Source organism: Vipera ursinii, assembly GCF_947247035.1.
Source record: "Vipera ursinii genome assembly, chromosome: 5".
NCBI classification, from domain to species: Eukaryota; Metazoa; Chordata; class Lepidosauria; order Squamata; family Viperidae; genus Vipera; species Vipera ursinii.
Window position 1 is genome coordinate 80,679,995 of NC_139518.1, and position 25,367 is coordinate 80,705,361.

The 25,367-nt window shown below is 41.3% G+C and overlaps 1 protein-coding gene across 1 annotated transcript in view; it reads right to left on the bottom strand.

Moving 5' to 3' along the window:
- Positions 1–1,218: 1,218 nt before the first annotated feature.
- Positions 1,219–25,367, bottom strand: part of CHST3 (carbohydrate sulfotransferase 3) — a 35,945-nt gene continuing 11,796 nt past the window's right edge. The window contains exons 2-3 of the mRNA XM_083364804.1: positions 10,564–10,842; positions 1,219–3,510 (exon numbers count right to left, since the gene is read on the bottom strand). Of these exons, the coding sequence (XP_083220930.1) occupies positions 2,271–3,510; positions 10,564–10,700 (1,377 nt within the window). The 5' untranslated portion in view covers positions 10,701–10,842 and the 3' untranslated portion in view covers positions 1,219–2,270. The remainder of the gene's footprint in view (positions 3,511–10,563; positions 10,843–25,367) is intronic.

The following is a 25,367-nucleotide window of genomic DNA, read 5'->3' on the forward strand; positions in this document are numbered from 1 at the left end:
CCAGATCCGGCCCGCGAAGTGGTTTCATGCGGCCCACGAAGCCATCCTGGAAACAGTGAGGGAACGGCCCCCACTGGCTTGGCCCTGGCCCAGAGACCCTCCTTCTGCCAGAGACCCTCAGATCTATCCCACTCCTGCCCAGGCCCCCGTAGGCACCCTTGATGCAAACGATGTAGAGCTGGCCACGCCCACCCAGTAGGCCATACGCACTCTAGCCACGCCCACCCAGCAGGCCACGCCCACCCTGGCCATACCCACCTGGCCCCCTGAGGGCAACCACAATGCTGATGCGGCCCTCAGTGAAATTGAGTTTGACACCCGTTCTGAAACAGCTTATCCAAGGTTAGAGAGGGATATCAAAAGGCTTCTTGGAGACAAAAAGGGATGTGCCAGAGTATCCATGTGGTGCAAGGGGACGATGCATCCTTGGCAGTGGGTTAACTGAGATGGGACAACTAACTGAAAGACTGCTATGAGTTATATTTGAGGGTAAGTTGACACACTGTATGAATCATGTAGTCATGGCACCACTTTGCCAGTTAAAATACCACGAGTGAAATACTAAATGGGAAAAGCAAATCATAAGTGTAACTGGAATCACTTGTAGGAATGTTAGCTGATGTTCCATCTTTTTTTTTTCTTGATAACTTTGTTGGCAGACAATCCAGCTTTGTCTGCAATCATCCAGACATCCAGTGGGGCTATACAGCCTTAAAGTTCTAATTTTGGCCAACACCTTGGAGGAAGTTAATGGTATCTCAGAACTGTTTATTCAGAGTTAAACCTGCATTATTATATGCTGTTTGAAAACTGGTACTCCTTCCTGCAGGAAACGAGAGAGGAAAGGCATACTCTTGACACATCAAAGCACATTCCTGCTCACTCAGACAGTGATTGCCATGAAACCAAATGATGGTCATATTGATCTCTGTTACTTTGACTGGATCAAAACAAATGTGGTCGCTTATTCACTGCAGTGCTCCATGGGAAAGAAGAAAATGATTTAAATGATCATTTTTTTTTGTTCTGTTAAACAAACAGAAACAGCTGGAGCATTAAATCTTCTCACTACAAATAAGAAAATGGGGTGGGGGTGGGGGTGTTTGGTTAGGTGTTAAATTAGCAGTGCCAGACAATCACACGTGACTCTGATAGTTAATGAAACTACCATTCTTTATGGTTATATGTATGTTCAGTCCCTGATATTAATCTATCCATTTATTAAAGTGAGGCGTGATAATCCATGTCAACTTTTCCCAAAATTGAATGTGTTGAAAATGTTACCATTCCAACAAAATTCCTGGGAATTTGGAAGGGGTTGGGTTGGACTCCACCCAGGTGCAGAGAAAACCAGATTTGAATTGCCCCCAAGTGAGTCCTTTTTTTTTTTTTGGCAATCAGGATCCTGATACGGTTTCCACTGTGGGATGAAATACCAAACTCGCAGTCAGGTTATACCTTCTGCCATGTTAAGTGCTTCTGATGAACAGCTAAGTGAAATTCATTAGATGTTTGCTGCAGCACTGAAAACAGATAATGAATATAACAACCAACACTCTTAAACAAAAACACTTACAAGGTTGAACCACCTCTGTTCTATGCCATGCATCTATCTTCCCCAGTAACACCTCCTCAATTTAAACAAGGGCTCAATTTATCCAAGGATTTGAGAGAGAATGTGTACAAAACATGCTCTGTCTGCACATGGAGAGTCAGCTTTCTCGCTGTCAGTTGTGTTAAATAAGTTTCTTCCCTTCCCTTCCCAAATATCTGGTTGACAGATTCCTTAAGACTGCCTTAGATGAGATCAGTGCAACATTCTGCTTCTCTCACAGCTTCTCTGCAGGTTGAGAAGCCCATGTTTTTCTTCCAAATGATAAATTTATTTTAATTATAAGACATTCACTCTCTTTGGATGTTTGGTGAAGGTGAGAGACAACATCTGCAACAGAAAGGGTGTGGACATGAGGTAGGGAAACAGGGTTTAATCTTCTACTCTGTGTCAGCTTCAGAACGCTTCCTTATGCCAGTGTCTGTGGTCCCATTATAATCCACCTGGAAGTGTCAAATATGCCAGCAAGGGATGCTTGCTTTCAGATAAAGCCAAAGCTCTTGAATGGTCAAGACAAGTGGAAGCAAAACAACCAAAGATGGCTGAACACTTCCTGCCCATGTGTTCCTTCCTCAATATATAGATTCTTGCATTCTCTCTTTCTCAATTCACAGAATGCTATGATTGGAAAAAAAAATCCGCCAATGAAGGCAACCTTTTACGTGATCCAGAAGGTCCTTCTCTCGTCTAGCAAGCTGATGGATCTGTTTGTAAGAGTCTCAGCACTGTTGGCCAACTTGTAGCCAAACAGGTTCATGGCTGGTGTGCAGACATTCTGTACCACCTGGGCAAGTTTGAAGGGGATGCTGAATCGCCACTTCTCAAATTGTTCAGAGGAGTTTTTCTGGGTGGAGTAGATGCCATTGCTATCTTGAGGGGCCTGTGTATTTTTCCGGATCCAGTCCTCCACCTGCGTAGTGAGAGCAATGCCAGTAAATTTATACATCTCCTTGGCTTTCTGGAGGGGAGACCTGGCAATGTCCTCATAGCGAACCAGCATGTAGCGACCTTGAAGCCATGCTGGCTGCTTTAAACCCAGTTCAGCTGAGAGTCGGATGTTTTCACAGTTGCCTCGCAATCTCTGGACCTCATCCTCATTCAGAGTTGCTACACCTTCATTAGCCCATCTCTTCCAGGTTTCATACCTACCCGAAAAAGCCACCATGCGGGAGGCCAACACCGCACGAGGATCCCGCACCAACTGAATTATCCTCAAGTCCAGGCGGGGATCTTCAGCTAATGGACGCAAGAATTCGAGTTGTCGAATTCGGACAGCCTTAAGGGCCATGTGCTCCTTCTGCAGGCAGGACTCCACTGCCAGAGTCACATTCAGGGGGCCACAACGGCGGTTCTTGCAGTGATACTTCTCAAAGACCTTCTTGACGAAGGGGGTGCAAACAGGCTCCTCGCACAAAGAGCGACTTGAACTACGCCGAAACCAAAATTGAGTCAAGTGATCCTCCGGGAATGGGATGATGAAGTTTTCCAAAATGTAAAGATCACAGAGGAACAGCTGCTTCAAAACATCTCTGTAGACAAGGGCCGATCCCACCGCATTAGCACCCCCGGATTCAAAAGATACCGTCCTTTCTATGTGCCACAGTGGCTCAAAGAGGTAGAAAATGTTGCCCTGCTGGTTGAAGAATTCCCCTACAAAGGAAGAGCCGGTACGGGTGGTGGCCATTAGGAGAACATGTTTTCGTGTCCTTTTAGTGGGGGGTAGCAGAGTGCCACTAAGCTGCAAAGTGAGGTTCTGCAACCGGTGCTTAAGCTGGGAGAAGGCCAAGTCCAGTGAGCTCAGTGACAAGAGGGAACCATTCTCTGGCAGCATCAATCCAGAATCAGTGCTGTTGGCTTCTGGCAGGGACTGTGGAGACTGCTTCAGTTTGTCTGAAACCCTGTGAAGAGAAAGAATACAGTCATCGGGACTAATAACAGCAGTGATATTTAAAGAGATAGCAGGCATGTTATTTTGAGATGGAATGAACAGTTTTCTTAATCCAAGCCAAGTGCTTCTCTTCAGCCTTCAGAATCACCTTCCCCTCTCAATCGTCTTGCTGAGGAACAACTGAGTATCTTCTACAGCAAGGGTCTTCAAAACCTGGCCCTTTTATGACTTGTGGACTTCAACTCCCAAAATTCCTCAGCCAGCCTGGCTGAGGAACTCTGGGAGTTGAAGTCCAAAAGTCATAAAAGGGCCAAGATTGAAGACCCGTGTTCTACAGGATCACTCTGGCCTTCAAGGAACCTAGCACAGTGATCGGTGTTTCTCAACTTTAAGACGTGTGTGTTTCCCGGAAATTCCCAACCATCATGTTGGCTGGGGAATTCTGAGAGTTGAAGTCCACACATCTTAAGGTTACCAAGGTTGAGAAACACTGATCTAAGGATCACATTCATCCCTTTTGTATCCAGGAATTCAGTTAGTATGGATAAGTAGTATCATCCCCCGGAAAGAAAGCTATGGCTGGCTTTGGAATCCAGATCAAAAGCCAAGACTTTGTGCAAGAAGATGCAGACTGAATGTGGTTTCTCTAATTCTTTGGCCTTGTTAATGTACTATTCCCTTGATGATTGGTGAGCATGTGTGTGCGTACGTATAAAACACACTGGGAACACTCACACAGCTTGGGCCTCACCAATATACAGTATGCCATGAATTTGAAGCTGGGAGTCTATCAAGATCCACAGGGAGTGAAAAGCAAACATTCTTTAATTTCAAGAAAAGGGTACACAATATTGATTTGATCCTTTATCCTGTCTGAATTCTCTGAACCTGGATTCTGTTTTTGTAAAATAGCAGTTCAAAGGATTATCAAGGAAATAGATCTTGTCCACAGTTGGTCTTAGCTGGGACCACAAGATTGGCCACAGGGGACTTCCGGTAGCGCTGCCGCGCCGGAAGTCGGCGTTTCAAAGCCGCCCGAGCCTGGTGGAAAAGAATACAAGTCAGGTGATCCTCTGGAAATGGGATGGTGAAGTTTTCCAAAATGTAAAGGTCACAGAGGAAAAGTAAGCAAAAGTGTTCATCTAACTCAGGGGTAGGCAACCTTGGCTCTTTTATGACTCGTGGACTTCAACTCCCAGAATTCCTGAGCCAGCTTTGCTGGCTCAGGAATTCTGGGAGTTGAAGTCGAGTCATAAAAGAGCCAAGGTTGCCTACCCCTGATCTAACTCAGTATTTCTCAGTCTTGACAACCTTGCTGGCTGGGGAATTCTGGGAATTGAAGTTCTCACATCTTAAAGTTGCCAAGGTTGAGCAATACTGTCCTAAGAAGATGTTTCATTTACAGTAAGATGGCTAGAGATGTGTGGGTGCTTAGCACAACAAATGTGTCCCAGATCACAGAGTAAATTCAATGTATTTAGCACACTGCTAAACAAGATATAGCAACAAATTGTTGCTTTTAATGGGATCCTATAGTATCTCATTCTTCAGTTGAAATCTGATAATCTCTCAAAAGATCCTGGCAACATTTTAGGATGTTCTGAACCTTTTCAATCCTGTTTGTACGCAATGACAATTGCCATTCCAGATGACTGCCTTGCAAGGGCCAGCTGTAGCCTTATAAACTGATTCTTTTTTTTTTATTGAAAAGTTTTAAAATACAGTTTTCCTTTAAAAAGCCCCCCTTCCCCCTCCCTCCTCCCCCCCTCCCTCCCCCCTCCCTCCCCCCCTCCCCCCCTCCCTCCTCCCCCCCTCCCTCCCCCCCTCCCCCCCGACTTCCCAGAGCCAAATACAAGGTATATATATATAAAAAAGCAATCATAAACAACCATATACTAACAACTATAAATTCTAAAATCCATCACTCTCTAGCTTATATAGGATAAAACAAACCTTAGCAATATTAAATATATATAAAAAACTAAAATAGAAAAAGAAAAAAAAAACGAAAGAAGACTTATTCGAATGCTACATAAAACTTCTTAACCCTATACTTGTTCTGGATAAACTCAATCCATTTTCTCCATTCCATAATATAACGTTCTTGCGAATGATCTTTCAAATAGGCCGAAATCTTCGCCATCTCTGCCAGGTTGGAAACCTTTAAAGTCCACTCTTCTATGGTCGGCAGTTCCTCTTTCTTCCAATATTGACCTATCAAAAGTCTTGCTGCCGTAACTAAGTTCAACATCAACTTGGAGTCCACAACTGTAGCGTCGACAATTATTCCCAACAAAAAAAATTGCGGACAAAACTTTATCCTCCGTTCAAAAATCTTCTGCATATTCCACCAGACTTTTATCCAAAAAACCTTAACCTTCTTACATGTCCACCATATGTGAAAATATGTTGCATCTTCATCACCACACCTCCAACATTTAGGCTGGTAATTCGGATACATACTTGCAAGCTTTTTAGGATCTAAATGCCATCTATAAAACATTTTGTAAAAGTTCTCTCTTAGATTTTGAGCTTGAGTAAATTTTACATTCCTCACCCAAATCTTTTCCCACGTGTCCATTGTAATAACTTCCTGAATGTTTTGGGCCCATTTTATCATACAATCCTTAACAAGCTCTGTTTCTGAATCAATCTCTATCAATGCAAGATATATCCGTTTGATATGTGCTGGTCCCTGATTTCTAATTTGCTTTATCAAATTTTCATCAGTCATTGCAAATCCATTTTTCTGGTCTTCTTTCCACCTGGCCCGTAACTGAATATATTGAAACCAAGTTTGAACAACCTTCTCTTCTCGCAAGAGGCTATATGATTTCAAACACCAAACATTCCTTTCCAAGCTTAAAATTTCCTTGTACGTAGTCACATCATGTTTGAAACCAGCATGTATATTTTCTATTGCGTGTTTTGGAATTGCCCACAATGGTATCTTGCTGCTTAACTTATGTCTATACTTCTTCCAAACTCTCAGCAATGCCTGTCTTAAAATATGCATCCTAAACACAGTATCTACCTTCTTATCATACAACAAATATGCATGCCAGCCAAACAACAAATCATGGCCCTCAAGATTTAATAACCTCGGTTGCGTCAAATTAATCCAGTCGCTTATTCCTACTAATGCAGCAGCTTCATAATATAATTTAAAATTAGGCAATTTAAGGCCACCTCTCTCACGAGTATCCTGCATAATCTTAAGTTTAACTCGTGGCTTTTTCCCTGCCCACACAAATTTATTGATACCACGCTGCCATTCCTCCAAGTTAGAATCTTTCTTAAGAATCGGTATCATTTGAAATAAAAATAAAAATTTGGGCAGGACATTCATTTTCACTGCTGCAATCCGTCCCAACAAAGACAATTGCAATTTTTCCCAACTCTCCAATTCTTTTTGAATTTTCCCCCATAGTTTTTCATAATTATTTTTATATAGCTTTGTATTAGAGGGCGACAAAATCACCCCCAAATATTTAACCCTTTTAACAATCTCAAATCCAGTTAATCCTTCTAAGAGAGCCTTCTGTGAAACTGTCATATTTCTAGCCAAAATTTTAGTTTTCTGTGTATTTACTTTAAATCCAGAAACCTTCCCATATTGTGTTATTATCTCCATCAGGTCCACAACAGAGTTCTCTGGCTGGGTCACTGTAACAACCAGATCATCTGCAAATGCTCTCAATCTATAGTCCTGATCTCCAACTTGTATCCCCTTAATTTTTTCCGAATTCCGAATCTTAACCAATAATATCTCTAATGTTAACACAAATAACAAGGGCGATAACGGACACCCTTGCCTTGTGCCCTTCTCAATATTACATGCTGCTGTCAGGCTATTGTTAACTATGATTCGGGCAGTTTGTTTTTGATATAATGCCCTAATCGGTTGTAAAAAATGTTCCCCAAAATCCATTTTGTCTAAAACTTTCAACAAAAATTGCCAATTCAATTGATCAAAGGCCTTTTCAGCATCTAAAAAGATTAGCGCTGCAGAGATCTGGTTGTGCCTTTCCAAAAACTCTAACACATCAACTATATGTCTCACATTATTTTTCATTTGCCTACCACTAATAAACCCCGTTTGATCCCCATGAATCACCTGTTGCAGAACCCTCATCAGTCTATTAGCCAAAACCTTAGCAAATATCTTATAATCTGTATTTAAAAGCGATATCGGTCTGTAATTTTTAACTTGAGTAGCATCCTGGTCTTCCTTCGGAATCAAAGAGATAAAAGCTGTTCTCCAAGACGGTGGCACCTTTCCCCCCCTCTGGATTGTCTGGAACAGTTCCTTTAACGGTTTTATCATCTCTAATTGTAAATTTTTACAATAGGCCGCAGTCAAGCCATCCGTGCCTGGTGCTTTATCCACCTTCAGTTCCTTAATTGCTGTAAAAATTTCTTCTTCTGTAATCAGTTGATTAATCCCCTCTTTTTGTACTTGCGTAAGAACCGGGATGCTAGCATTCTCCAAGTATATATCAATATCTTTTGCATTAATTTCCTCTTTAGTATATAATTTCGAATAAAAATCCACAAAAGCATCCTTAATAAGATTCTGTTGAAACACAACCCTTCCTTTATACTCAATCTTATCTATATTAGAGGCCCTTTGTTTTTTCCTCAGTCTATAAGCTAACCATCTGCCTGGTTTATTAGCGTTGCAAAAAGTATTATGCCTAGCAAACCGCAGATTGGTCGCCACTTGATCAGCCATTAATTTATCAAATTGTCCTCTTAGCAGTCTAATAGCCTCCTTGATCTTCACATCCTCTGGGTTCAAAATCAAAGCCTTTTCTTTTTCCTTTATTTCATTCTCCAGTTCTTTCCTTCTAGTTTCCACTGCACGTCTATGTCTATTATTCATATATATCAACACCCCTCTCATATAGGCCTTGCTAGCATCCCAAACCATATCCATAGAGGTACCCTTATTCATATTAATCTCAAAAAAATCCTTCATCCGCTGTTTGCATTCTTCCACATTTCTCTGATTTCTAAACAAATTCTCATTTACGCGCCACGAGCGCCTATCTCTTTTCTCCTTATCAATCTCCAACCAAACTGGACTGTGGTCAGAGATAGTTCTTGCACAAATCTTCACCTTTTTAGTTCTCAAAAAAAATCATTAGTCAACAAAATAAAATCAATCCTCGAAAAAGATTGGTGTCTGTCAGAATAAAAAGTATAATCCTTCTCCTGCAAGTGTCTCTCACGCCAAATATCTCGCAATTCCAGGTCATCCTTCATTTCAAAAAAAGATTTAGGCAGTCTAGCATGACTTGGAATGCGCTTAAAAGCTCCAGCCTTATCCAACTGTACATCCAAAACACCATTCCAGTCCCCCATAAAAATAAAAGATTTATAATCCAACTGGGTAAGCTTTGTGTGAAGTAAGCTAAAAAAGTCAGCTTGTTGTTGTTTAGGTGCATATAATCCAACTAAAAGCGTCTTTTTACCTTCTAACAACAGCTCAATCATAACATATCTTCCATGCTTATCTGCTTCAATTAAGTCTGCTGTTAAGGCACTTTTAACATAAACAACCACTCCATTTTTTCTTATTCTCTGCAGAAGCAACAAATTGCGTACCCAGCCTCGAGTTCAGTAAGTGCTTTTCATCCAAAACTCTAATATGCGTTTCTTGCAGACATATAACATCTATCTTAAATTGTTTTAAATATTGAAAAACTTTCTTCCTCTTCTGCGGTGAATTTAGTCCATTAACATTCCAGGTTAAAAATTTAGTTGCCATGCATATCCTCCAAAAGCTCTTGGACCACAGCTTTGATAGGACTAACTTCTTTAGGCCGTGCTCCTCCCACTGCTTGACTATGAGTACGTTGTGAACAATCTGAAGACTTTTGCTGATCTTGTTCTTTTATTTTCTTTGCTCGTTTTAAAGCAGCACGCGTTACTCTTTGCTCTCTAGGATCATCCAAAGAAATTGTAGCTTGATCTCCTCCAGCACCATTTTCCTCTGTTTCATCCTCTTGATGTTCTCCTTCTCCAGATCCCTTTACAGCTTCCAGAAGTGTTAATGGGGTTGCTTTTAAGACATTATTGTAGAAATCACGCGCTTGCTTCACAGTAATCAGCCGATACCTTTTACCTTTATAAACTGATTCTTTAATGTATGTCGGTAGTAGCAAAAAAGTATGAAAATACTTTTCCTACAATTACTTGTAATTATAATGTATTAATTATTATTGCTTCTGATTGTATAAATATCCTAAAAATTCAGTCCTGGTACCATAACCGATTTACCATAATGCCTCTTTTAGTAATTTGGATGATCAGTGTTCAGTTTGAAGGGCCTGCCTACATGTAGCCCTAGATTAACATTGCAGATAGATTCTTGCCAAATAAAATTATGTATTCATTCATAGAATCTGAACAAAAAAAAGTAAAGATATACAGTACATAGAAAAATAATGTAAATACTTACAAGTTTTATTCTTTTCTTTTAAAAAAAATACCAATTACTTCTTTAGGTAGAGACCTACAAAGTCTAACCTAGGTAGATTAATGATGATTAACTCCTACCTATGGTAGGACTTGCATTTCCTTGAGAGGAGCTGTCATTTTAACCCACAATTTGTTATACAAATCCTGCGGCTTATTTAACCAATCTTGCTTGCGGTACGTGATCTCAGCCAGAAGTTACAGTTCAGTACAAGTGATTTATTTAGTTAGTTTCTATATTATATTCCATTTATATTTTATTCATTGGTGAGTGAGTGAGTGAGTGAGCGTGTGTGTATTCATATTCATATTCATTCCCTTTGGCCTGAGGAATTAAGCATTATTGACTGATAACTGATCTCGGTCCACGCTTGTAAGAGAGTCATCTGGCTGCATTCATGAATAAAGATGCAACTTAATTCAGACAGGGGAATGTTAATATTTACCTGGTTCCAAAAGACTGGTGAACTGGTGGTAGCAAGTTGGGACTGGAAAGGTCATGTGCAGCCTGAAGGCCAGAGAAGAAGACCAAGAAAGCCTTTTTTCCGGCACAGCCTCTTTTCCACCCCCTCCCCCCTACCTTGAGATGATGTTGTTCTCCTTCTCAATTACGACAAGGGCTACTACAAAGACGAGAAGAATGGCGTACTTGCTCCTCATCCTCAAGGGGTGCAGCAGTTCCCATATGTTCTGAGACAACGTGAGAATTTTATCCATGGGAAAAGGACCTTATTTTTCAACAGTTTGACAAAGAAAGTTCCCCCGCTGAGGGAAAATTAAACTTTCCTTGTCCTGTGGTTCCTCAGCCTTATGGAAAGCAGCGTCTGGGTTTAGCTTATCTTCTTCAGGAGAGGTTGTCCTGCAGAAAGAAAGAAAGAAAGAGAAGATAGAATGGATTGAACATCTTCCCTTTGGGCTGAGGGACAAATAAATAAATGCACATGCATGCAAGCCTTTCCTTGGATAATTGCTGGCCTCACACATTATGGTCAGCTGTGATTTGCATTCATCCTGATATAGAACATAGAACAACAGGGTTGACAGGAACCTGAGAGGGCTTCTAGTCCAGGGGTCCCCAAACCCTGGTCTCTGGACTGGTACTGGGCTGCGGCATGCCAGCAACCGGACCACACAAACAAGCAAAGCCCCATCCATGGGATGCAGGCAGCACACAAAACCACGCACAAAGCCTTTCTCCATTGAACCGGTCCCTGGTGCCCAAAAGGCTGAGGGCCTCTGTTTTAGTCCAACCCCCTGCTCATGCATTCTGGACAAAATGGCTGCCCATTTCTCTTCTCGAAAGCCTCCAGTGATGGAGCACCACAAGTCCCACAGGCAAACCATTCAACTGAATAATTATTCTCACTGTCAGGAAATTTCTTTTTTAGTTCTAGGTTGGATCTCTCTTTAATGATCTTCCATCTGTTATGTCTTGTCCTGCCCTCAGGTGCTTTGGAGAATAGGTCGACCCTTTCTTCTCTGTGACAGCCCCTCAAGTACTTGATGACTGCTATCATATCACCCTTAGTCCTTCTCTTCCTTAGACTAGATCAGGGGTAGGCAACCTTGGCTCTTATGACTCGTGGACTTCAACTCCCAGAATTCCTGAGCCAGCTGGCTCAGGAATTCTGGGAGTTGAAGTCCACAAGTCATAAAAGAGCCAAGGTTGCCTACTGGCTCAGGAATTCTGGGAGTTGAAGTCCACAAGTTATAAGAGAGCCAAGGTTGCCTACCCCTGGACTAGATGAAGGATTGAGAGAGCTCCCTAGTTCCCTCTATCATTCATCGTATAGTTTAGCCTCCAGACTCCTAATCATCTTTGTTGCTCTTCTCTGCACTCTTTTTAGGGTCTCAGTAGCTTTTTTTGTATCGTGGTGACCAGAACTGGATGTAGTATCCCACGTGTGGCCTCACCAGTGCAGTATAAAGTGGTACTATGACTTTGAAACTATCCCTTTGGCCATATGTTCACTGATTTACAGGGCTGTATCACAAGGGCTGGTGTGGCACAGTATGCTAAGCCACAAACTGACTACATTTTGAACCTAGTGTAATGCATATATCTTAAATTTTGTCTGTAGGAAAAGTGGTCTTGTCTAACTCTTTGATGGCTAGGGTTTCATTTTGAAGATGGCTGTGGGGCATGTCCTTGATTTAGGCATCTATCAAAAGACTACAAGCCTATTTCTTTGCAATTCAGAGTTAGGCAGCATAAAACCACAAAACCAAAGTACAGGTATCCCTCGTGTTATGACCATAATGAACCCTGCCCATCATGATGGTTGTTAAGTCAGATCATATGATCAACCCAATTTCTTGCAGTGATCGTTAAGCAAATGCTGTGGTTAACCCAGGGGTGGGGAACCTTGGCTCGTTTATGACTTGTGGAGTTGAAGTTCACAAGTCATAAAAGAGCCAAGGTTCCCCAGCCCTGGGTTAAGCAAACAAGGTGGTCATTAAGTCAACCCAGGGATTGGTATGCCGTGTTTTTGCAAAAAAAAGAAGAAAGAAAGAAAGAGAAATAAATGCTGGTTTTTACAAGAACATCATAACCGAGTCCTTCAGGAGAGGGGCGGTATATAAATCCAAATAATAATAAAGAAAGAAAGAAAGAAAGAAAGAAAGAAAGAAAGAAAGAAAGAAAGAAAGAAAGAAAGAAAGAAAGAAAGAAAGAAAGAAAGAAAGCTTGGTTGTGTAATGGCAGTCTGCTGCAAACAGCTGTAAATGCAGGCCAGTTGCTGAATGCCCCAGAGTACAACTGTGCGAAGGAAGGTTGTCAGAACTTTGAATCATGGTTATAAACACACCCAGGGAGATCAATCATAATTTCAAACAGTCACTAAGCAACTGGTCATAAGCCGAGGACTACCTGTATGCAAGTCTTGCTGGCTAAGCAGGTGGTCAAATTGTTCTCCTTACATCAAAAGACCTCTTGCATAGAGAAAACTAACTTAAACCACACTTTTCCCTTACTTGTTTATTATTGTATAGATATAGGAGGAGTAGGGGAAGGTTGGGGATACGTCTGAACATTACAGCATGCAATAATACTTAAAGCTGTAACCTGATCCTCTTTGTTTTCCTCTCTCTTCTGTCTTTTGGGAGACTGTTTTTCCCATTAATTTTCTGCCTTTGCCATCATGGCTGATAAAATTCATTAGGCATGATAAAGCAGCCATTAATTAAGAGGCTGGTGCACACTTTAGTAATTACATATTTCAGATCTTCCGCAAGCTCTTAACTATTAATGAAACGAGCTGGGGTTTTTTTCCCTCAGGCTTTCAGGCAACCTAGAAAGAGGGGGGGGGAAAGGATATTGCTGCTTTAAGAAACAAATTGCCTTCAGTCCATGTTTCATTAAAGCAGCTACCAGAATGGAGAAACAGGCAATGCCATATGGCAGAACCAAGGCTGGTCCACCATACTTGACACCTAAGACCAACTTTTAAATGAAGCAAAAGAGAACAAACTGATTCTTGCTAGTTAATTAGCATATTTAAAGGAAACAAATGATCAGTCCTAAGAATATTAAACTTGCAATCAGAAATGAGCTAGCAAATGAGTCCTTTGGGAGAAGGGCGGTATACAAATTTAATAAATAATAATAAATAATTACCTTCCAGGTTGCATTTTGTTCCAACACACTCAGAATGCAGTGAAGGCTTTTGTGTCTCTATAGCCAAATCACTCCTCCCAGGATTTAACACTTGCTTGATGGAAGGCTTAAAGAGACAGCCTTCTAATGTGGACTATATATAAACTGAAAAGTTGGCATATTGAAATGAGGACACATGTCCTTGAAAAGGCCAAGCAGTTTTTACCACAGAGCTCTGATTCCATGGGACTGGACTTCTCAAATTCTTTGTTTGGAGTACATCTTAGTCTAGGGGTGGGCAACATGGCCCCTTTACGACCTGTGGACTTCAACTCCCAGAATTCCTGAGCCAGCCATGTACAAACATGCTAGCTGACTCAGGAACTCTGGGAGTTGAAGTCTAAAAATTACCATAGTTGCCCGACCCGTCTTAGTCCTTTGGTTTGTTAAGCTGTGACACTGGCTTAACCTAGCACAAAGCTACCATCCCACAATCCATTCCTTAAAACTCTAATTCACTTAAATTTTAGATATTTTTTACTTTGTTGATATTAACACTTTTAAATACTTTGTAGTTATTTCACATGTTATCATATTTCATATAATTTTAATTTTTACATCAGGGGTCTTCAAACTTAGCCCTTTGATGACTTGTGGACTTCAACTCCCAGAATTCCTCAGCCAGCGTGCCTAGTGGAAGTCCACAAGTCATCAAATGGCCAAGTTTGAAGACCCCTGCTTTACATTATCATTTAATATAGGCTGTACCCTGGATCGTTAAGATTGTTTACAAACGCATTTTACCTCTGTCTTAAATTGTATTTTGTTTATTATTCATGCTGGTCTTTAACTACACAATAAATTGAATTGAAATTGCACAATGCTAGTGTCTACGTTGTTAGATCATTAGACTCTTCAATAAGACTTGCTTTCTTGAATTGAACATGGAGCTCAGGTTTCTTTGAACAAGGGTTTGTTTATCAGTTATGTTTCATTGTGATTTGCACAACATGCTAATCCAGGGGTGTCAAACTGCATCATGCAGAGGCCACACCTGCCCTAGCTCCGGCAATGCAAAAAAAGTCATGATACGTCGCAACACATCATGTGACGCGGCAAGTTTGACACCCATGTGCTAATCCAAAAATAATTAGCCTATGCGGGTTACATTCAGAAAACATACTGAACCGGATACTTATGGTATATACACAGAGCTACAAACTGTTAATCACTAAAACATATAGAGAACGGTTGCTGGAATTGGGTATGTGTAGTTTAACGAAGGGTAAGGGGTGAGGGGTGAGATGATAGCAGTGTCCCAATATCTCAGGGGCTGCCACAAAGAAGAGGGAGTCAAGCTATTCTCCAAAGCACCTGAAAGCAGGACAAGAAGCAACAGATGGAAACTAGTCAAGGAGAGAAGCAACCTAGAACTAAGGAGAAACTTCCTGACAGTTAGAACAATTAACCAGTGGAACAACCTGCCTCCAAAAGTGGTGAATGCTCCAACACTGGAAGTTTTTAAGAAGAGACTGGACAGCCATTTGTCTGAAATGGTATAGGGCAGACATGTCAAACACAAGGCCCGGGGGCCAGATCTGGCCCGCGAAGTGGTTTCATGTGGCCCGCGAAGCCATCCTGGAAACAGTGAGGGAAAGGCCCCCACTGCCCTAGCCCTGGCCCAGAGACCCTCCTTCTGCCAGAGACTCTCAGATCTGTCCCACTCCTGCCCAGGCCCCCATAGGCACCCTTGATGCGAACGATGTAGAGCTGGCCATGCCCACCCAGGCCACACCCACCTGGCCCTCTGAGGGGAACCGCAATGCTGATGCGGCCCTCAATGAAATTGAGTTTGACACCCCTGGTATAGGGTTTCCTGCCTGAGCAGGGGGTTGGACTAGATGACTTCCAAGGTCCCTTCCAACTTATTATTATTATTATTAATACTTCACATTTTGGTCTAGTTGTGTGAAACAACTAATACTCTAAAATTTTAATGCTGGCATTTATACAAAATCCCATCCCATTTTAATACTTTAGTTTTAACCACTAGTTTATAGCCCCATAGTGGTAATAGTTTTAACCACTAGTTTATAGACCCTGTGGTAATATGGGCGGCCAATGAATTTAATCAATCAATCAATCAATACATTGTTAGTACTAACAATAACAGTGATTTTAGTCTTAATTAAGAGGTATAGTATTAGTAGAAATGAACATACTCTATTATTTTGTTATTTGCCTGCATTCATAGTCAAGCATTGTGTTTAGTGGGGTATAGTGTGCTGGTGTGCTACTCAATGAGTAAAATAAAAATTTGATTTGATGAAACAGAGAGGCAGAGAGCCTTGGAGTGAAAATGGAAGAGCTCCATTTTCTTCACTGTATGGCAATTCTTGCATCAAGATACTTTTGTTTTTTACAGATAGAATTGCTCAGATTCACTTCCGGTGCTGAGCAAGTCGTAGAAAGATTGCCTTGACTTGCCCCTGCATGCTTAAAATGGCAACTGTGAAGACTTTTATTGGGGGGAAAAATACTCCACTAAAACAGAAGACTCAAATATCATCCTTGTACCAGATGATTGAGAAAGAAAAGAGACCTCACAGTTCTATTTGGATAAAACAGATTTTCTGGGTCTATTTCAGTCAGTTGTAGATATAGGCAAGATTTAAGAAAATCTTGCATTCAAAAGCAAGTCTCTATTACTTCACTCTGAATTAGGTAAGTTACTCTTTGCAGGACCGTCTGCTGCCGGGGACGACTTCCCAGCGCCCAGTGCGCTCACACAGAGAGGGCCTCCTCAGGGTGCCGTCGGCCAGACAATGTCGGCCGGCGACACCCAGGGGGAGGACCTTCTCTGTGGGAGCGCCAGCCCTTTGGAACCAACTCCCCCTTGAGCTTCGGATGGCCCCAGACCTCCGGTCCTTTCCCGCGGCCTTAAAACATTCCTTTTCCATCAGGCTGACCTGGATTGACGATGGGTTTTTAAATATGTTTTAATTTTTAACTGTGTAGTTAATTTATTTTGGGGCTGTTGTTTAATTATTTTTTTTAATTTTTGTATTGTTGTTTTTTATTGTTGTTAGCCGCCCTGAGTCCTTCGGGAGATAGGGCGGCATATAAGTCCCAAAAATAAATAAATAAAAAGAGAAAAAAAAACATAGAAGACATCAGCTACAAACAAAACAACCGAACAATAATAAAAATGGGTGTAGAACAAATAACGAATACATCATTCACGTTCAGCATAAAAATTCATCCACTTTTTAGCAGCAAAAAAGGGATGCATGTTCCCCACTAGGTTTTACTCCCAGAGGAACATCTGGAAGGAAGAACAAGATACATCCATTAATTAACATGCATAGGAAATGCCTCATTGCACTGTGGTATATATATATATATATATATATATATATATATATATATATATATATATATATATATATATATATATATATATATATATATATACATATACATATATATATACATATACATATACATATATATATATATATAAATCCTGTGATTTTCTTTTTGAGTGTGCTACTTAAATAAGAGTGGAAATATCTGGAATGCATAGCATATGGAGACCTGGTATTTACATCAAGGTTTGAAGGCCATTCTCTTCTGCTGTAAGGAACAAGGGTCCAACTCATTGAAAACTATTAAAAACCAGGGGGGCTCCTTCCCTTGGCAAGCTCCATCCTGTCTGGGAGAAGCAGCTGCTGAGCGCATCCATCAACCTCTGCTCTTTACATTTCTCTGTTTCCAAAATAAATCTCTTCCAAAGACTCCGTGTTGCACTTCCCCTCTTAATTTACAGAATCCTTCGCCCCAAGCTCTGGAATGCAACTCTTTCTACCAGAGCACCTTGTCCCTCCAGCCAGCTGTTTATTTGCAGAAGCCAATGGCTCTACTCTGATCTGCAAATGAAGAGAAGGGGCCTAGAGCTCAGGAACATCGTGAAAATGGAACGGGGGAATTCTTTGAAAGGAATTATTTAATTACACTTCACCAAACAGCTACCCACTCTCTCCATTCAAAAAATAAAATGAAATCCTCATTGTAGGAAACCTGTCATATTTCCACCTTAGGCTCACATAAAATGGCGCAGGTCTGGCTCAGGGCAGAGACAAGTTTCGTTTCTGTACATAAGTTGCAGTTTACCAGAAATCAGATGACCTTGCTACGTGCAGACGGACAATCCCGTTGGAACACGTACAAGAAAGTAACACAAGAAAGTTACAGGAACGAAGACATTCTATACAGGGCTATAGCTGAAATGTAACCATGAGATAGCTGCTTGTGGGTTGCTGGTATCTCAATAAAAGAGAGCTTGGGACTTCGGTCTTGGCCTTCATCCCGAGAACGCTCAGAGAGACGTGTCCTCATTTATTGGCAAGTTCATGAGGAGCCCGCTGGGTGCGAAAAACCCGCACCTCATCTGTCTAATCTTTGTCTGCAGACACACTGTTACTACTGAGCCTCCTGTGGAAAGAGGGAAGGAGAGATTTTTTCATATTCCACATCCATCTTTTACAATTCCCCTCCCCCCGGCAGACATATTCAACTAAAACTATCTCCATCCCTAACTGTCACCATTCCTATTGCTTATAAGTCCAATCAAAATTCTATTTATGGTGTGTGTTTTTGGCTATAGTTAACTTTTGGCCTTCCCCTAATAACCAGTGGAATGGCTTATGTCCAAAAGTTGTGGGTGCTCCAACAATGGAGAGTTTGAAGAAGAGATTGGACATTTGTCCTGAATAGGATAAGATCTCCTGTTTGAGTTGGGGGTTGAACTAGATGACTTCCAATGTCCCTTTCAACTCTGTTATTCTGTAATATGTGTGGCATCCAGGGCTTTTTTTTGTCATAGAACGCTCAGAACGGAGTTCCGGCACCTTTTTCGAATGGAACATTGTAGGGTAGGCAAGGCAGGTTGTATGACATGTGTGAGTTCCGGCACCTTTTTCTTTTACAAAAAAAGCACTGGTGGCATCAATTCTCACATTCTAGGCAGATTACTGGAGCAATGGGCTAATGCCTCCTTAAGTAACACCAGCTGCCTGCAATCAGTGCAGGTTCGCATCCCACCAGGCTCAAGGTTGACTCAGCCTTCCATCCTTCCGAGGTAGGTAAAATGAGGACCCAGATTGTTGGGGGCAATTAAGCTGACTTTGTAATAATGCCGCTTGGGGGGTGTATGAAAGCCCTAATAAGCAGGCATATACATAGAATGAAGGCTACTGCTAAGCTTGTAAGCCGCCCTGAGTCTTCGGAGAAGGGCGGGATATAAATGGAATTTTTTAAAAAAGAATAAATCTTCTATAAAATTCTCATAAAGCCAGGCCCATTAAAAACCAATAAATACTACTCCTATTTAGGTGGCCTCTTTTTTTCCTAATGTTTTCCTGCAAGTGCAGGATACGCTTTTTTCAGATCAACTAAACATTGATTGTGACAGGATTTGACCAATCGGCTTGTCAACCCAAGCTTGATATCGTGGATTGGGAGAGAGTGACTGGCCCAAAGTCACCCAGTCAAGCCTTTCATACCTAAGCTGGGACTAGAACTCACAGTCTCCTGGTTTCTAGCCTGATGCTTTAACTATTACACCAAACTGTCTCTCTATTCTAAAGAGGACTGCTTTCGCCATTTTGCAAAATGTCATCAGGGCAGGGGCACATCTGAATTTGGGGGACAAGTTGTTCCAAAGGTAGGGGAGGCATTTATGCAGAATTATCAGTACTCTGAAACGGTCCCAGAAGTTACTGAAAGCTAATGCAGTTCCTCCAGATCTAGGGTTATTTTGCCAAACCAGCTAATACCGATCAGCAAATGGCCCACTAAAATCTGTGCCCACTGTGTCATCTTCAAGGACAGTCCTGCATAAATTAAATTGCAGTAGTCTGAAATGTAGTCTAACCAAGAGTAAACTAATAAGACTTTCCATTCACTCTCGATTTTTTGTGTGGAAAGCTGTTTGGGATGAACAGATGTTCATGGAATTTTGAGGGGACATATGACATGTAAAGTTAAATTGTATTCGTAAAATTTAGTATCCATCAAGGTAGAAATAATGGCTGAATTGAGATGGCATACCAAGGTTTACTTTCTACATATGAACTGGGCTTCTATCATCGTGGAAAATCCCATCCAGATTTAATTTTTTGTTTAAGATTTGAGCTTTTTGCTTTATATTCATTTATTTCAACATTTTTGCATTCTTTTTGGGGGGAGGGGGCGGGGTTCCCAAAAATTCCGTTCAATTCTTTGAATCTGGTGTTTGTGTACTAAAGCAATACTTTTCAAAGCTGTTTCCTGGCAAAATAGCTCTGAAACTATTTTCCTTGAAAGATTTGTTTAGATACTTTCCCCAACTTTAGGAGAAAAAAGCAGCTAGAAGGAACTTATTCAGTGAGCAAATAGCACAGTTGCACACCCAATCTGTATGCCTGTATTTTTTGTTTTGTTTGCATCTGTTCTTGATCACAAATTATTGGTCTTAATTCAATTATTGCTTGTTGGTATATAGTTTGGTTCCCAGATCCAATAACAAATATCAAAGTTGCAGAGTCCCAACTGAAAGAATAAACAGAGTTGCAGAACTTAGAATATCAAGGTTGGAAGGACACCTTGCAGGTCTTCTAGACCAGCCCTCTTCTTGAGCAGGAGATCCTATACCAGGGGTAAGTAACCTTGGCTCTTTTATGACTCGTGAACTTCAACTTCCAGAATTCTTGAGCCAGCCATGCTGTCTTAGGAATTCTGGGAGTTGAAGTCCACGAGTCATAAAAGAGCCAAGGTTGCCTACCCTTGCCCTATACCATTCTGGACAAATGGCTGTCCAGTCTCTTCTTCAAACTGTTGTGATTCAGCGTCAGCCTGTGATACCGGCAGCTGAGTCTGATGATTCTGAAGAGGAGGAGGAGGGGTTTGGTATCAGAGGGAGGCTCTGATGCACTGCAGGACTCTCAGCCTGGCCCTTCCCGTCATGTTCCTCATCAGACTCAGCCGTGTGAGCATGAGGTATTGGACATAGATGACTCACAGCTGGATCTATTCAGGGATGCTAAGAGCAGGAGGCAACCCAGCAGAGTAGAACAGAGAAAGGCAATGAGGCAACTCGGTGAGAGGACGAGAAGACAATGAGAAGACACACCTTGGGGCTGCTGATAAATAGGGAAGGTGTGGGAGGTGCTGGTTGCTGAAGGCAACCATTTGAAGATCTTCTGCTAGAGTCCTGGTCTGTTATTCCTGTTTAACTCTTGTTTGAACTTTTGGTTTAACTCTTGTTTGAACTTTTGATTTCTTTGTAAATAAATTTGGTTGGGTTTTTCCAACCTGTTGACTATAAAAAGGGGTTGTCCCTGACATTCAAACAGGGCCGGTCGTAGGCTGGAACAGAATAAAAACCTGCAGAGATGGAGCACCCACAACCTCTGGAGGCAAGCAAATCTCAATTCCAAAGGCAAACACCGCCATACTCCCTTCTTCCCCTGGTCCTTTCCTGCTGTGCCTTGTCTTCATCACTAGTTTGCCTAAAATACAACTCTGCGGGAAGGACTGTATATGCCTTGAATCTCTATCTCCATATTTTTGTGTTCCACAGCACTGCAAGAATTTTTAAATAATTTGCACAGTAAACAAATATAAACATGTACCGTAGATAGCATTTTCTCAATTTATTGATGCATTTATAAATGAATGTCATTCTAAAATATGCATTCTTAAATACATTTGCTTTGAATGATTGAATTGTCTTGGAATTTGGAGGCATGTAAAAAAAACAAAACAAAGGGAAACTATGTATTGGTTGTGGAGTGCATTTTAAACCATTCACACTGAAATTCACAAGGGTCAGATTGCTCAAGAATAGCTATTCTCAGTCCTGTGTAAATTCCATGTATTCCCTCTGGACTGATTCATGCTCTGCATGGCTGCTGTATTTAAACAGCTCTCATAAAATGTGGCAGGCAGCTGCACATTTTTAAATAGCCGTGGATATGAGTTGAGGATCTATATTGAGCCAGATTTCCCAGCAAATAAATTCAAGTGTCACATTTAATGTATGAAATGTTTTGGACAAATCTGCGCAGATATGTCCAATGGAACTGCCAGGTAAGTGTAACCTGGCTAAGGATAGAGAATTTTAAAAAATAAGGTAACATATTCAAATTACAAAAAACAACCAAACCATATTCTCCAAAGCTCCTGAGGGCAGGACACGAAGTAATGGATGGAAGCTTATCAAAGAGAGAACCCAACCCAGAATTAAGGAAAAAATTGCTATCAGAACAATTAACCAGTGGAACGGCTTGCCTACAGAAGTTGGGGCTGCTCCATCATTGGAGGCTTTTAAGAAGAGACAGTCTGCAATGTTATAGGGCAGCGATGGCGAACCTTTTAGAGACTGAGTGCCCAAACTGCAACCCAAAACCCACTTATGTATCGTTGGGTGCCGGGTGGGCGTGGCCCATTGGGTGGGCATGGCTGCAGTGGTAACGGCAGACTGGGTGGGAATTAAAAAGTTCAATCAATTCCAACTTTGCAAGACCTTTTTTTTCCCCGCGAGAAGTTGAAATTGTTTGTTTGATTGATTGAACCTTTTTTTTTTGCGCAGGGGAGGCCTAAAGCAAAAAGATTTTATAAAACCCAGAAGAAGGCCTACGACTGGGGCGACAGTGCGCATGCCCACAGAGAGGGTTCTGCATGCCACCTTTGGCACGCATGCCATAGGTTCGCCACCATGGTTATAGGGTCTCTTCCTTGGGCAGGTGGTTAAACTAGAAGACCTCCAAGATCTCTTCCAAAATGTATTTTATACAGGATTCAATCTGACTCGGTCACTGGGACCCAGAGGTTTTGTCTTCCGAGCTTTTGGACTCATGATGGAGCTCATCTTCTTCAGGGGACCTCTCTCTACCTCTGATCCCTGTGACTGACCCAGATTAGATCCTACAACATTATTCCGACACATATATTTGCCTTCATTTGCGTATTTTATATAGCTAAATAATTTCCCCATACATAGATGCTATCCCAATAAATTGCAACTCCTAGCTCACATTTTCCTTTCCGTAAGAAGTTATTCAGATTACTTCTTTAGTTAGCATTATTGTAATTTTATTTACTTAGTTGATATAACTCACTCAGAATTCCTGCATTGTTAATAAACAACAGTGACTTGACAAAAACAAGAAGAACAAAACAAATCTTTAAAAACATAACCCAAAACGGACATGTACAAATGTATAAAATGCCAGGAAAACTCAATGTGCATGCAATAAATAAATAAATAAATCTCATCCAATGGGCCAGACGGCTCTCAGATCCAATGCCTGAGGAACAGAACAGCTCTTGAATGCTTTCAGAAGGCAGACAGAGTAGAATCTCAAGGACGTGATGTTCCAAAGTACGAGAACAAGAGAAAAGGGATATCTCTTGGAGCTCGAATTGTACCTGGAAGTACATTAGTAATCCTTATTATCATTAGAACAGACTTTTATTCTGCCAATTAGGAGTTCGTTAATCAGAGGTAGGAAATAGTGGAAGACTTCCGCCCATGTATGATAATGGATGAAGGTGCAGATCTAACATCCTTCGCTGGGGCTTGGGTGAGCAGCAGTGGGGATGAATCCCTGTTGGAAATCTGCCCACCCAGGTTCCAGGACTTGCAACAGAAGTGATGCCAAGGGTGGGGAAGAAGGGTTAAAGAAAGAGAGATTGAAATATTTTTTATTTCAGCAGGAGGAAAACACTTATCTAAAAGGAATCTTTCCTCCAGTTGTTATCAGTCATTTGATTCCAAATGCAATTACTTTTAAATTAGTGTCTCTAATATAATAAAAGATCCAAATTGATTTTGGAGGCAGGCAAAGCCAGGCATTTTTCCATACTCAAGAACTGGATTATTCAGGTCTTACAAATGATTGTAATATGATCTAAATAGGAATATCCTTAGATATGATTCTTAAAGGAGTGTTCTTGCAGTCTTGGAAAACTATCAGGTTTAACTCATTGACTTTACCTCCTAAATCCTTAAAGTAGGGGTGTCAAACTGGTGGGCCGCGGGCCAGATGCGTCATGCGCAGTCCACGTCCATCCTGGCTCCACAAAGGCAAAAAACGTTGCAAAATGTCATGTGATGCAATCAAGTTTGACATCCATGCCCTAAAGCAGACATGTCAAACACAAGGCCCGGGGGCTGGATTCGGCCTGCGAAGTGGTTTCATGTGGCCCGCGAAGCCATCCTGGAAACAGTGAGGGAACGGCCCCCACTGCCTCGGCCCTGGCCCAGAGACCCTCCTTCTGCCAGAGACCCTCAGATCTGTCCCACTCCTGCCCAGGCCCCCATAGGCACCCTTGATGCAAATGATGTAGAGCTGGCCACGCCCACCCAGTAGGCCATATGCACTCTAGCCATGCCCACCCAGTAGGCCACGCCCACCCTGGCCATACCCACCCAGCCCCCTGAGGGCAACTGCAATGCTGATGCAGCCCTCAATGAAATTGAGTTTGACACCCCTGCCCTAAAGGATATAAGACCCAAAGCTGCTGCTTCTAATGTCTCCCAACTGACAGCAGGGACTTCTTCTATTTATAGGGCACATATCGCTGGTTCCTGCATTTAAATACAGTTTAAGATCTCTTTTTTCATTCTGACACTTTCAGGAGAACTGTCAAATGAATTGTAATTGTTGTATAGCAGAATTTAGCTTTATTCTTTTTATTGTTTGGGCTATAATGTTTCATTATATGTTTTATGCCCCTCTAAATTGCTCTGAGCTTCCTTGGGTTACTTTTGGAAAGAAGTCACTTGTAAATATTACTAATAGGAATAAACTAGACAAAAGACAAATAAGCTGAACAAAAGATAATTTACTGCCCTTTTAAACATCCTAGAGAGTTTTTTCCTAATAAAATCCTGTCTCAGCAATGAAATAATATTCATCTATATAAGTATTGATATCATCACACCAATAATACTAATGGAATTATTTTGATGAGTTCCAGACCAATTAACCCATCATCCTCCAGATGTGTTTGATTTTATTTGAGAAATTCAGATTTGGGAAAGCAGTTTATATCAAGGTTGTAACCCTGTGCTGATATTTGTGCCACTCAGAATTTGGAGCGCAGGCAACAGCACAAAACTGATTTGAACTTCTTATCATGTTGCTAACAAGTGTGTTGAATAAATTCACCTAGCCAGATGTCATGAGGAATCACAAGTGGAAAAATGAATGATTCATCCTTTTTTCTCTCCCATGCTTATCCAAAATTCTGAAATGTCTCTTTCTTTGCTTAGAATGTTAATAATTCCAATTGTGACAGTCCTGTACAAATTCACACATTATTTTGTTCTGACTGATTTCTCAAGTCTATAAATAAAACCCTGGAACATACAAAGTTGTGGTTATACTGATTTTGAACAGAATCTTGCACACATTAGTACATGCTGCACATTAGGCAGTTGTTTTTACCTCTAGGCCACAAGCTCTATCTCACTTTGTTAGCTGAGAAGCAAGGGAGATATGTGTTAAATGCTTGTTAACTATTTAAATTACCTTGCTAGGCCCCAAACATGGGACAAATCTTTATTTCCTGTTTCAGCCTAACCGAAGACCATCGACAAGGCAGTAGTCACAAAATATCATATGTTAGCAATCTAAAAATTTACACAAATATGAGCTGTCACTGTTATGACTACTGCCTTGTCGATGGCCTTCGGTTAGGCTGAAACAGGAAATAAAGATTTGTCCCATGTTTGGGGCCTA